We start from the raw sequence: 14,867 nt of genomic DNA, 5'->3' as shown, positions 1-14,867 counted from the left end.
TCTCCTGACATCTTTCAAAAATACAAAACTCATCATGCTTCAAACTCCCCACTATATACAGAATGAAATGCAAATTCATTGGAATGGATCACAAGGCCCCCATGATGTGGTCCCTATTTTTCCTTTATCATTTCATACTGTCTTTTCCTCCAAACAAATCTGCATCCCACTCTTAGTCACATCAAACTCCTTGCTTTTCACAACTTTAGGCCTTCATGCATTCAATATTCCCTTTGCCTGCAGTGCTGCCTTGTGTCCACTTACATGTCTCTGTAACTCCTCTATGGGATCTCTCTTCACCCTACCCCCTCACCCAGGTGGAGATGTCTGATTTTTGATGCCTCCACTGTGCCTGGAAAAATGTCTACTACGGTACTTGTAACACTTTACTGGACTATATTTTTCCTCACCTGCCTCCCTTACTAGACTATGAGTGAAGTACTTGAAGGTGGTGACAGGGTCTTATTAATCTTGATATAACCTGCTCTTTGTACTGCATCTAGAATTTAGTAGGAATTAATGCATTTGTGCTGAGTGACTAAATGAATGAATACAAAAATAAATGATTAAAACCTAGGTCTCCTTATTACTCCTCAGGGCACTGTTTACAGACTTCACTGCCTCTCTCTTTGTGCCATATGACCTGAAGAACAACACAGAAAGGTACATAAAGCACTTAGTGCAGCCCAGCATGGCTGTCAGTCCCTAAAGCCCTCTCCCATAAGGCAAAAATCGTACCCTAGACCAAGAGTCTAGAGACCTGGGTTCTGCTCTGGTCCTGGTTCCATCACTTCCTGGATGGGTTCATAAGCAAAGTCACCTGAATTCTCTGAGCCTCAGGTTCTTTTTTTTTTTTTTAAAAGAATGGTTAAATACATGTATGTACGTATGTATGTACATATGTATGTATGTATGCATTTATTTTTTACCACACCACGTGGCTTGTGGGATCTTAGTTCCCCGACCAGGGATCAAACCCGTGCCCCCTGCCTTGGAAACATGGAGTCTTAACGACTGGACCACCAGGGAAGTTCCCTCAGGTTCTTTATCTACAAAACAGGAGGAAAACACTTGCTCTGAGTATCCTCACATACTAGCTGTGTGACTAAAATGATGTAAATTTTAAAAATGTTTGAACACCGTTAAAAGTTCCGTGAAGACAGGAGAAATATAAAAGAAAAGTAAATACACAGCAGCTAAGACACTTAATATGCTGCTCTTATCACCTCTTTACTGCTCTTTATTCTAAAATCTCAGAGCTTGCCCCTGGGGAGGCAGACACTGTGAAACTGGGCCCTTGTGCCACCACCTTGTCAGCAGGCAGCCAGCTCTGCTCCTCAGCAAAGGCGTGGATGCCAACGCTGCAGCACATGACTGGCCAAATCCAACATTTACAAGAGAGGGAGTAAGATAAACAGATAGAAGGAGAAAGAGAGAAAGGGGGCGGGGGAGAATGCAAAGGAAATTTAACAGAGGAGCATAAGCACACACACACACACACATGCACATGCACACACACAGACAAACGTATAAGACAAGTGAGTAGGACAGAAAGGCCATGAACTAAGGTAGAATGAGAAACAAACTTAAAGAGAGGGCAACGTGTGTGTGCTCATGCCCGTGCGCATGTACAGACAGAAAGTGAGAGTTAAAGTGCAAAATACGTGCCCTTCCCTCCAGTACTGTTTCACAAGAATACAACCTAACCCTTGGGTTAGTGACCTGGGCCATCCTCCAGTAACACAGCAGGAAGCATACATGCCAAGGGACACCCCATATATTGTCAAGGTCACCTAGGGACCTTTTGGGAGGGAAGGCTGTCTTTAGTCCTTGATGACAAGACAGTTCTGAGCTCAGCATGCTCTGGCCACAGAGCTCCTGAAGTGTCAGTATCAGGAAGCAAACCAAATTGGGGCCAGTTGGAGAAGGCTCCTGGGAGTCCAGGAAACAGCCCCAGAGGCACCAAGATGGGCTGTGGGCTCCATGAAGTGAGCCTGTCCACAGATTAAGGTTACACAGGGCCCAGCTTCCAACATGCCTAGTCCCTACTGAGTCGGTGTCTAACCTGCTTCCAAATGAAACTGCCTGGGAGTTGGCCAACCACCATCCCAGGGCTGCTCAACTAAAGCAGGTCCTGGTGGCTCAGTGGGCAGCAGCATCCTCCCATCACTATGTGACCGCCCCAAGTCTGGAGATGGCATGCTCACTGCACTCCCCCAAGGCCATATTCTGAGGCATCCAGAAGGAGAAAAGGGAGGAAGTCTGCCTGAGTCCTATCAGCAAGTCCAGAAGTTTGTTCCCCAGGCCAGAGCAGGGGCTCAGTTCAGTAACGGACACCCCACTCTGGGACAAAAGTCAAAAAGTCAAAAAGAGGGTGACACTCACAACTTGACCATCTTGCTCCCAAATGGCTGGAAGGCCTCAGTAGGGTCCAGGACAGCCTCATCCGCCAAGTGGGGCTACATCTGGACCACTACCTACAGAGACTCAAAGTCAATCACAGCTTGTCAGGGTAAGTAGAACAGTAGCTAGGGTCAGAGCAGAAACTGAGTCACCTTGTCACCTCCAGAAAGCACATCTACCTGCCTGTCATCTAGCTGATTTCTAGGGAAGCACAAGGAGAATTGGTGAGCTCTTCTCTGGGAAGGAACCCCAAGTCCTCTAGGAAGTAATGGCAATGAACATAAAGAGAGCATTTATAAGACAGACGCCTTCTCTGAGACAGGTAAAAAAATGACGCCTTATGGGAACGTCCCCAATGCCCTAGGTCCAGCAAAAATGGAACTGCTGTATAAAGCAGAACCAGGCGCTACGCAAAGCCAAGAGGGAGAGAAAGGTAGCTGCAGGAAACCATGCTAAAGACATTTGTGATGGTTTCAAAACATGGTCCCCAAACTCTTTGACATGCCTGCTGCCAACATGACCACTTCTCTTGAATCTGGGCTCTGTGATTGCTTGACCAATAGAATATGGTAGAGATGAATCTGTGCTACTTTTCAGGCCCAGGCCTCAGGAAACCAACAGCTTCTACTTCCTGTCTCTCAGGCTGTGAGAGAGCCCAGGGCATGTGGAGAGGGTAGGTGTTCTGACGGACAGTCTCAGCTGGGGTCCCAGCAACAGCCAGCATCAACCCCCAGACAGGTGAGGTAAGACGCCTCCAGGAAACACAAGCCCCTAGCCACTGAGTCACCCTAAGCCTTGAAGTCTTTCCAGCTGAGGTCCCAGACATCATGAGCAGGGAGCAGCCATCCCTGTGGTCTCTGTCTGAAATCCTAAACTACAGAGTCTGTGAGCAGAATCAAATGGTTGTTTCACACTATAAAATTTGGGATAGTTTTATAATGGTAGATACCTGACACAGATTTGGGTACCTAGAAGTGGAATGCTATTGACACAAAGTCCTAAAACATTGACCGTGGGACTGGGTGATGGTTGTTGGGGGTGCTTAAGGCAAAAATAAGGAAAACGTTAGAAGCTAGAGGAAAGGGGACCCTCATAATGTTGAAAAGTTTGGCAACTCTGTCACCTGTGGTAACATGGAAAATAGGATGTATATCTAATATATTAGATGAACTAGCCAAAGACATTTCCAGGCAGAGTGCCAAAGGTGCCCTCTGACTCTTCGCTGTCTCTAGTGAAAGGAAAAAGAGATGAGCCAAACAGGGAACCGTTTTCAAACAAAATTTAAAGGAAACATAAACGAGAAAGGGCTTTCTGAGTTAGAAAATAAAACTTGTTTCAGTCTCTGTCTCTCTAGACAAGAAAAAATTCTCAAATTAAAAAATGGTTTCCAGGGCTTCCCTGGTGGCGCAGTGGTTGAGAGTCCGCCTACCGATGCAGGGGACACGGGTTTGTGCCCCGGTCCGGGAAGATCCCACATGCCGCGGAGCGGCTGGGCCCGTGAGCCATGGCTGCTGAGCCTGCGTGTCCGGAGCGTGTGCTCCGCAACGGGAGAAGTCGCAACAGTGAGAGGCCCGCGTACCGAAAACAAAACAAAACAAAACAAAACAAAAAAAACGGTTTCCAGATTGTGGTGACAGTTACACTCCGTGGGTGTGTGTATGTGTGTATATGAACTCATCAAATTGAAAACTTTATTCTTTTGGTTTTTTGTTTTGTTTTGTTTTAACATCTTTATTGGAGTATAACTGCTTCACAATGGTGTGTTAGTTTCAAACTGAAAACTTTAAATTGCATTTATGGTACTTTAATTATCCCTCAATAAATCTTTTTAAAAAAATCTAGAGTGGGACTGAAAGATCCTTTGCCAAGACCTAAGGAAGATTTAAAGTACTGCCTCACAGACTCGTACACACAGACAGACAAAAGGCCTTCTAAGGACCTTAAGGGTGAGCCCTGAAGATCCTCTGTAAATAATAAGGCCTCTAAGACTCTTAACAACCAGTGTCCCATAGCAATCTCACAGGGAAAAATCCACTTATCCACCTTCTGAGGTACTACAAGTGCCATGTGGAGGCTCTAAACCAAGGGCTCTAAGAGTGAATACAGAGAGGGGAGGGGAATCCTTCCTAGCTGAGTGGTCAAGAAAAGGACTGGGAGGGAAGTAACATCTGCATCCAGACTGGCAGAAATGTAAGGTTTGCATTAGAGAGCAGTGCAAGATTAAGACAGAAAGAAAAACCAGGGTTTTTTATGGAAGCCTTACAAAGCAAGCCAAGTTTGACTGTATCATAGATGACAGTAGTTTTTGAGCAGGGAAATCCCAGTCATGTTTATAGGGAGGTGAATGTAGAGGTACAATAAAATAACAGAAGGAACAGGAGAGCTAGGCTTGCGTTCTTCCCCCCATTAGCTTTGTATCCTTGGGGAGTACCTCCTCTTCTCTGTGTCTGTTAGCCAAACTGTCAAACAAGTGGGTGAGACCAAATGAGCTCCAAGGTTCCTCTTCAGCTCTGCCTTTCTCAGAGTCTATGGACTGAATGGAAAGGGAATCCAAAGTTAACAAGACCTATCATGGAAGATACTATAAAGAGTCAAATAGTACAAGTAGCCTATGCTCTAAGAGGCTGATCTCCCAGCCATCTAAACAACTGGTCAACCAACAGTTAGTCTTCTAGGTACCAGGCACAGTTCCAGGCTCAGAGGAAACAGAAAGCAGTCAAAGTCCTTGACCCCAAGAAGTCTACACTTTTACAGGCACCCAAGTTTCCCACACATACATCCAGAGGTAAGGTTTCCAAAACACAATACAGACAGCCTATATTTGCAAGTCACAATGATCCAGATGCTGGAGTTTCACAGTGAAGAAGCTGTTGAGGAAATAAGCAGACATGACAAGTCTTCTGAGAACAGCCCCTGCTGCCTGCCAAGTCTCACAGTACAAGTGAAATCTCCTGAGAGCAACAAGTGGCAAAGTTTACCCCATCTAGATGGCCGAACTAGCTCTCAACATAACACTTTCTTAGCAACCATTAGCATGACCATTTCTTTTTTTTTTGGCTGCGTTGGGTTTTTCGTTGCTGCATGCAGGCTTTCTCTAGTTGCGGTGAGCGGGGGCTACTCTTGGTTGAAGTGTGCGGGCTTCTCATTGCGGTGGCTTCTCTTGTAGCGGAGCACGGGCTCTAGGTGCACGGGCTTCAGTAGTTGTGGCATGCGGGCTTCCGTAGTTGTGGCTCACGGGCTCTAGAGCACAGGCTCAGGAATTGTGGCGCACGGGCTCAGTTGCTTTGCGGCATGTGGGATCTTCCCAGATCAGGAATCGAACCCGTGTCCCCTGCATTGGCAGGTGGATTCTTAACCACTGTGCCACCAAGGAAGCCCAGCATGACCATTTCTTAGCAAGCAAGTCACTAAGCTGCTTCTGGTCCCACCCAGGTCATCAACACCAACATCATAAAGCCTGACCTCTGGAATTCAGAGGAGCTTTGAGAATCTCACCTCCCACCCCCAGAAATGGATGCAGCCAAATCTAACGAGCTGGAGTGGGAACAGCCTGTGGGGAGGTGAAGCAGCTAAGGGTGAAGCAACGTGACCCTTTGTCCTCACTAACAGAGAGAAAGGGAAGCCTGCTCCAGGAGACCAAAATATAGCAAAGAACAAAACTTTGGTGGTAAAACGAGAGGTTCACGTTTCCTCCTCCTGCATATCCTGCCAAATCAAGAATGGGCTATAAAGGAAAAGGAAGAGAATAAACTAGCAAAACACTCCTAAGAACCTAATAATGGAATGGAATCTAGGATCTTTACCCCAAACTAGCTTAGTGGTGGCACCAGGTGAAGTCTTATTCAAATTAAGGATATGGCCTTGCAAATACATATCTTGGTAGTTCCACAGGGTCCCATTTGCCCGTCCCCACCAGTTTTCCATGCCCCAAAGTACCCCTGCCCCCAAAGCTAGATACAAATGCCTCTCAGTATCATCAGCTTCCTCTGCCTCCATGTGGATGATGTGGAGGTCCCCAAAGCAGCCAGGGTTCAAAGGCCCAGCTTTCCAAGGTCCTAGCACCCCTGCACTTCCCAACCAAAGTTCCGGTCATACCTGGGAGTCTTTTCTCACTGGAACTCCTGGGCTGGCAATGATTAAAGGGCCCCAGGTCACAGGCAAATGTCTATCGAAAGGTCAGACTAAGAAATCTGAGTGCCAAGGTCATCAATCCAAACTGTAAAAGCCTTGAAAAAAGAGAATGGATCATCCCCCCCCTTTTCCCCTTTTTGTTTTTCAAAATTGTCATCTGGTAGTTTCTCTGTCCACCAAAGAGCCCAGCACCTCGGAGGAGAGCCCTCAGAGTTCACTGACAACTTCCTAAGAACAGTCCCAGATTTGGCTGGGGGTGAAAGCAGCCAGAGAAACCACCAGATGACAATTTTGAAATAATAACAACTACAGTCCAGCAGTAGCCTCTGAGAGAAGACTGTAGCTAGCCAGAGGCCTGTGACTCCATGCCAAAAGCCCAGGAGAGGAGGGAGGGAAGCGGAAAGGTGGCAGGAAGGAAGGGAAGTGAAGACTTGGCAGGGAAAAATGCCTTTTTTTAGGCACATCAGAGGCTCAGATATTTACAAATACCATCCGTCATGTTATGATGGCAAGCAGGCTGGGAAGCTAAAGGAAGAGCAATTTCTAAAAATGTTTAAAACATGTAGGTATATACTCCAAATAGAAACTAGGGTGCCTGTCAGCAGTTCTGATTCTGCTTTGTGACTTTATGTAAACACTGCATCTCCCATCCCGGTCCCCACAAAGCGGAAATTAGAAGAAAAAAAGAATACTTGAAGGAGCTGAGGGCTGCTGGGTACAGTAATTTCTAATTCAGGTTCTAAATATACTATTTCTTTTAATTTAAGAATAAAATGGTAAAATCACACACAATGCTTATTTCACCCATACAGTCTCATATAAAAAAAGTTGGGAACCTTAATTCCCAGTCTCTATCTGCCAACTCAGAGGCAGACTGCAGAGTAAGAAATGCCACCAGACTCGGGGGGGAGGGGGGAGCCCAGCAAAGTGGTTCCTGAAAAGTAGATAATGGGAGACAAAGACTCTGAGATCTAGACCTGTTTCTGCCTTGGCCACCGACACACCCTGGGATAGGTCAGTTTTTCTATCTGCTTTACCCAAGAGTTTGTTGGTGCCTGCCATCCTCAGCCTCACCCAGTTCAGGGAAGCAAGTATGCAAGCAACTCTAGTCCAGGTTAGACGGGGTGCGTGCGCAGGGGGTGTTCTCACTGGTCTTGCTGCCACAGAGTAGATATTCAATTTGTTTGTCTAAGCCCCAAGCTCTAACAAGTCATAATCTACCAATTTCTGTTCGGTTGGCACAGTCAATCCAGACCATTTCCACTGGGACCAAACTGCACATATGGTGTACAGAATTCCTCTTGCCTCATTCACGCCAGTCACTCCCCAGGGGCCACATCCTATGCCCCATTCTATCAACCATACCTGGATATTAGCTCTGAGTGAACCAAACATCTACCACTACCTCTGGCCAGACGTGACTGTGTGCCACACTCCACTGGACTCAGCCTGGTAACGCACAGCCCAGACCTCCAGGAAGGAACTAGCCCGATCCCAGGGTAAGATGAGCATCCTTCTCATCACTATCCATTCTAGCGGCTGAGGTTCCAAAGGCCAAATCCGCCCAACTGAGATTCAGCAGGAGGGGCTATGAAGGGTACGTGGCTTTAATAAAAGAGGTTCTTCTAGGACATCAGCATCCAGCCTTGGCCAAGACCTGAGAAGCCCTGGTGAGGGTTGTACAGCTATCTGCCAGCTCTGGAAGCTTCTACCCCACCACCGGGAGGAAGCTAACATTTACTGAGTGGCTTTTTGCCAGGCACTATGCTAAGCACTGACATATATTATCTCATTTAATCCTCACAGAAACTCTGTGAGATAAGTACTATTATTATTTTACAGATGAGTAACCAAAATGTTAGAGGGCATAAGAAAATGCCCTGAGATCTCACTATTTGGTAAGCAGTTAAAGTTTGGCCCAGATTGTGCACCTCTATGACTGTCAGAATCATGATGATAATCATTGACATTTGGCAGGAATCCTATCCAGGACACAGGTCACTAGGTGTCCTTTGATGTTACCTTCCAGTGAGCCCCATTCCCTTAGCAGTGCTCCCCGACTCACCTGCTCAGGGTCCCTCGAGGGGCCTTAGTGCCTCCAGCTCCGTGGGTGATACTGGAATTCTTGTTGGCAGTCATGGTCATTTCTGCTCTCTGCAAACACAGAGCCCTGCAAAGAAGACAAGACCTATAAGCCAAGTTTCCATGGGCAGCGAAAAGCACCTCAAACATTTCCAGATGACCTCCAAAACTGCCAACAGGGTTTCTGTGGTGGTTAGCAGGAACCACTTTCCCACATATATTTAATTTCATGTGTTACAGATTAAGAGCCTCAAGGGATCCCTGATCTGGGTTGGGGAAGAGTCTGTGAGCTAACAGATAACTTATCACTTCACAGAAAATGATTTTAAAAACTCCATTTCCATCCTGCTTCGTCTCATTTCTTAAGTTAGAGTTTCCCAAACTTCTGGCATGCCATACAGCCTTTATGAATTTTACCATATTTGCTTACCTCCTGAACAATCATTTATTCAATGTTTTTCTTTAATCAACTTGAAACTGACTTACTTTTCTTAAAATAGTTAATCTTGTTCTAAACAATTAATCATTGACAAATATTTACTGAGTGAGCACCCATGTCCTAGGCACTGCCATCCAGCAAAGAATGAAACAAAGTCTCTGCTCTCATGAAGCTTACATCCTTATGGAGGGAAACAGACAATAAGCAGGCACAAGTCATGTGTGTGATACATAAGTGTACATTTGTGTATAATATGTATAGTGATAAGTGGTAGGAAGAAAACATGAAGCAAGGTAGAGGGAAAGTGAAGAAGATTTGTTTTTTAAAATAGGATGTTCAGGGAAGAACATCCTGATAAAGTGGCATCTGAGCCAGAAACCACAGTTATGAGTTATCATATTTTTAACATTAAAATATGATAAAATTAATATACTTTAAGGTATTTAAGTATTTACAAAGTGAAAAATGTCTGTACATGTACCATATACAGTTAGCTAATATAGTAACATTATTTTATGCTAAAATAATAAAAGGAAGAAAAATGTTAAAACTTAAGGGTACATCCAGACTGGAAATTGTCTCCTATTTGCAGATGGTATTATCCTCCATGTAGAAAATCATAACAATTCCACTAAAACACTCTTAAACTAACGTATAAAGTCAAGCAAGTTTGCAGGATACAAAGTAATATTTAAAAAATCAATTTTCTTTCTACATACCAGCAATGAACAATCTGAAAATGAAATTTTAAAAATTCCATTAATAATAGCAGCAAAAAGAATAAAATACTTAGGAATAAACTTAACAAAAGAAGTGCAAGACGTATGCACTACAAACTACAAAACATCACGGAAAGAAATTAAAGAAGATATAAATAAATAGAAAGGCATCCCAGGTTCATGATCGGAGAACTCCAAGTTGTTAAGATGGCAAGATTCCCCGAATTGATCTACAGACTGAACAGAATACTCATCAACTGCAGAAATTGACAAGCTGATCCTAAAATTTTGTGGCAGTGCAAGGGACCCAGAGCAGTCAAAACCATCTTGAAAAAGAAGAATAAAGTTGGAGGACTCGCACTCACCAATTTCAAAGCATACTACAAAGCCATGGTAATCAAGACAGTGTGCACAGATGTAAGAACAGAAATAGAAATCAACAGAATAGAATTGAGAGTTGAGAAATAAACCCATACATTTACGGTTAATTGATTTTCAACAAGGATGCTAAGACAATTCAAGAGGGAAAGAAGAGTCTGGTTTTTTTTTTTTGCGGTATGTGGGCCTCTCACTGTTGTGGCCTCTCCCATTGCGGAGCACAGGCTTCGGACACGCAGGCTCAACGGCCATGGCTCACGGGCCCAGCCACTCCGCGGCATGTGGGATCTTCCCAGACCGGGGCACGAACCCGTGTCCCCTGCATTGGCAGGCGGACTCTCAACCACTGAGCCACCAGGAAAGCCCAGAATAGTCTTTTCAGACAACTGGACATTCATATACAAAAGAATAAAGCAGGACCCTTATCCTTATACTATACAAAAAAAAGTAAAAATGGATTATAGACCTAAATTTAAGAGTTCAAATGACAAAAGCGAAGCCTGGAATACAACATAGAGGTAAAGCTTTGTAACACTGGATTAGGCAACAGTTTCTTAGATATGACACAAGCAACAAAAGAAAAAAGATATAAACTGTATTATACTAAATAAAAAACTTTTGTGCTGTAAAAAATACCACAAGAAAGTAAAAAGACTCCCACAGAATGGGAGAATTATTTGCAAATCATATATATCTGCTAAGCAACTTGTATCTAGAATACATAAAGAACTCTTCCAACTCAATAATAAAAAGACATAATCTAATTTAAAAGTAGACAAACAGAACACACCATTGTAAAGCAATGATACTCCAATAAAGATGTTAAAAAAAAAGTAGACAAAGAATTTAAACAGACATTTCTCCAAAGATATAAAGTTGGCTAAGAAGCACATGAAACAATGTTCAACATCACTAGTCATTAGGGAAATACAAATCAAAACCACAGTGAGGTATTACTTCACACCACCAGGATGACTCCAGTCAAAAAGATAAAAACAAGTGCTAGTGAGACTGTGGAGAAACGAAAACCTTCATTCACTGCTGGTGGAAATGTAAAATTGTGCAGCCACTTTGGAAAATACTTTGGCAGTTCCTCAAAAAGGGATACATAGAGTTACCATAAGACCCAGCATGATTCACCCCTGGGTATACAGCCAAGAGACATGAAAACATGTCCACACAAATACTCATACCAATGTTCATAATAGCCAGAAAGTGGAAACAACTCAAATGTCCATCAGTGGACGAATGCATTAACAAAGTGTCGTATATCCATAAAATGGAATATTATTCAGACATAAAAAGGAGACATTCCACAACATGGATGAACTCTCATGCCATTTTTATGAAATGTACAGAATAGGCAAATCTGCAGAGACAGAAAATAAATTAATGGCTGCTTAGGGTTGAGTTGAGGGTAGGAGAATGGGGAGTGACTGCAATGAGTATGGGTTTTCTTTTGGGGGAGTGAAAAAAAGTTCTGAAATTAGATAAACAGTGGTGATGGTTGCATAACTGTGAATATATTTTAAAAATGAATTGTACACATAACACAAGTGAATTTTATGGTATGTGAATTATATCTCAATTTAGATGTTAAAAAAAACTTAAAAAAAATTTTAAGTCCCTTGGAGAATAGATGTGAGAGACAACAGTAATTCACAGTATCTCTAATGTGAATGTGGACTCTGTTCTGGGCCAACAGCACCTTCACAGACGCTGAACAGTTCAGGAACAATCTCTCACTCTGATTGGCATTCTCATCACACTGACCAAAATGAAGTATGTTTGGATGTGGAAGTTAAACATATTTATTTATGGCCACTAATGACCTTAATCCTGGAGGCCATCTTACTTATTATCTTGGTGCAAATAAGTGATTGGTTTCGATGATAAAAAATAAGCCAGACCCTAATTCTTGATATCATTTATAATTCTTTCCTAATTTCAACATGAAATGCACTCTCTCTAATTTCCTTACCTTTATACAATCTCTCAAGGTTGTCGTTTTGGTGATGGTAGTGGTGAGTGAAGCGGGAGCTGGAAGGGAGGAAGAAGCCCGTAGGTGCTAGCAATGGTGATAGCAATGAAACATCCCCCACGATGCTTTTAGAGAAAGAAAACAAACCCTGAGCCTCATTTTTATCCTTCATGAAAAGCCTTCCCGGGCTTCCCTGGTGGCGCAGTGTTGAGAATCCGCCTGCCAATGCAGGGGACACGGGTTCGAGCCCTGGTCCAGGAAGATCCCACATGCCGCGGAGCAACTAAGCCCGTGCGCCACAACTACTGAGTCTGCGCTCTAGAGCCCGTGAGCCACAACTACTGAGCCAGTGTGCTGCAACTAAGGAAGCCCACGCACCTACAGCCTGTGCTCCACAACGAGAAGCCACCGCAGTGAGAAGCCCGCGCACCTCAACGAGGAGTAGCTCCCGCTCGCAGCACGCAAAGACCCAATGCAGCCAAAAATACAATAAATAAATTTAAAACAAAAACAAAGAAAAGCCTTCCCTACCTATTGAGGAAAAAATCTTTATAAACTTAAGTATATAGCATAATGTTAGTATGAGGAGAAGGAAGAAGGGGAGTCAATCCTGCCACCAGAGCACCTGTGCACACCGGCTCTGGTGAGATATTCTTTACCTGCACCAGCCAAGGGCCAAGTTAAGTGCTTGGCGTATGGCTGTGTGTGTTAAACAGAAAGAAGGGAAAGGAGAGGCAGCCTCTGGAAGCTTTCCCAGACCAGTTCTCAGGGTCCTTAGGGAGCACAGTGCTACAAGGAATCAACTTGCTAAGCATCAGCTTTCAACTGTGCCCATGGTAACAACGGTCACAATAATCATCAGAACCCATCATAACAACATTGGACATGCCCTACCAGCTCCGGGGCAGGCCCTCAGGGAAAGGAGAGAAGATTTGTGGAAAGACCAGAAACTGAAATATATTAAAAGAACATGATGAAAAATATATTCTTTCCTTCCCTGAATTTCTGATCTAAAATGCTCTGAAATGCAATCATATACTTGAATATGAGAACACAGAGCCAACTTAGTCAGAAGGAAGAATGTAGATAGCTGTGATTTTTGCTTAGGCCAAGAAGAAAAATCCTGTGAAGATGCAACCAAGAGAGGAGTGGGTCAAAACTACCAGGCCCACGGCATTAGCCCTTCGTCACACTTCTGCAAGAACACAGCTGCTATTCTCAGCAGTGGCCCAGGAGTTGAGGCATCTTGGGCAGGCACTGCTGAGAACCCCAGGAGAGCCTACTAAGTCAGAGATGCTTACTTGCTGTGCTCCCTCCCACCTGCTCTCTCTAGCCAGGTCTACCAGGTTCAGGGAATAATCCAGCGGCCTGAGGAACTAAGGACCAGGCTAACCCTTTACACCTGAAGCGCAGACTTGAGCACTCCGCATGGCAGGCTTCCTGGGGAACACTGCTTCTCCCAAGGCCCTAAGCGCCGCCCCAGGCTCCCATCTGTGCTTTCAGCCTGATTGCTTGGCTAGTCTGGCTGCAAAGAGAGAGACACTCCCAAGGAAAAGAAACACCCACCGGGAATAGAGCAGAGAAGCCAAGAGGATGAGAGGTGTTTTGCTAGCTCCCAGGCCCATCAACCGCAAAAACTACATGTTTGGAAAATGAAATTGTTCAATTAGCATCTACCACCGATCACGAATTGCTCAAAACCCCAGCTCTGACAAATTACAGGCAACTATCTGAAGAGTTACAACCCAGAGAAAGGAACAGAATAAGGTACCACTAGAACTTCTCTACAAACTCTGCATCGAGACAGAGACCACAGTCCCAGGTTCTCAAGGTGCAGTGAGAAGGACACCCAGCCTGGAGTCAGCCCAACCCTGCCTCTAGCAACTGCTGGCCAAGGGTCATCGTACACGTGGGTTTCGAGGACTCAACATTCTCGCTATAAGAGCAATAATAATGACATGACCTACCTCACGTGATTCTTATTCTGGCACACTGAAGCTTAATAAACCATTTTTCTTCCAGATCATGCTTCTCTACGTATTTGGAAGGCACCCTCTCCATTCCCAAGCTAGATTCATTTTTCAGACTCCCCGGCACTGCCATCCAATCCATTTACTCTACGCTAGGCACTGTGCAAGGTACTAGGATATGAAAATGGACAGATACAGTCCCTGCCCTGGAAAAGCTAACTGTAAAGGGAGAAAAGTGAAGGAAAAAGTGGACTCTATGAAGGCCTTATAGAGAGGTGACATTTGAAAGTAAGCCTTCACCTGTTTGTTACCCATGGTAAAGAGGACTTAAGAAAAAAAGCAAAGGCACATTTATTATCAAAGGTGCTGCTAGATTCTTTATAAAATTATAATAGCTAAAGTTATAAGCATTTTAAAGGATTAAATCATTTAATCCTTGTGACAACCCTACGAAGTGGGTACTATTATTATTTACACGTTACCAAGGAAACCAAGGTACAGAGCAGTTAAATCGCTTGTCCCAAGTCACACAGCTAGAAAGTGGCAAGGCAGGAATTTGAGCCCAGGTGGCCTGCACCAGCGCCCTTGCGGCTCTGAGTCAGCACTCTGCATGGCCTCCAATCATCTTGCATTTCAGCTCTCACCATCCCATGACGTAGTGATAATACAGGCCCAATTTTCCAATCAGGAAATTGAGATTGAGAGAGATTAAATGATTGGCCCAAGATCACTCACCTAGTGAAGGAATAGGGCAGGACAGTGGA

General features: G+C 44.3%; 1 protein-coding gene across 12 annotated transcripts in view; it reads right to left on the bottom strand.

Moving 5' to 3' along the window:
• DENND2B (DENN domain containing 2B) overlaps positions 1-14,867 on the bottom strand; it is a 178,143-nt gene that overhangs the window by 46,780 nt on the left and 116,496 nt on the right. For all 12 annotated transcript variants that reach the window (XM_079928526.1, XM_079928527.1, XM_079928525.1 and 9 more), the window contains one exon: positions 8,600-8,704. In XM_079928526.1, coding sequence (XP_079784652.1) covers positions 8,600-8,679 — 80 coding nt within the window. In that variant the 5' untranslated portion in view covers positions 8,680-8,704. The remainder of the gene's footprint in view (positions 1-8,599; positions 8,705-14,867) is intronic.

The sequence above is a fragment of the Stenella coeruleoalba genome, assembly GCF_951394435.1.
Source record: "Stenella coeruleoalba genome assembly, chromosome: 8".
Classification (NCBI taxonomy): Eukaryota; Metazoa; Chordata; class Mammalia; order Artiodactyla; family Delphinidae; genus Stenella; species Stenella coeruleoalba.
The sequence above is the reverse complement of the archived record's forward strand: the minus strand, read 5'-3'. Positions and strand labels throughout refer to the sequence as shown.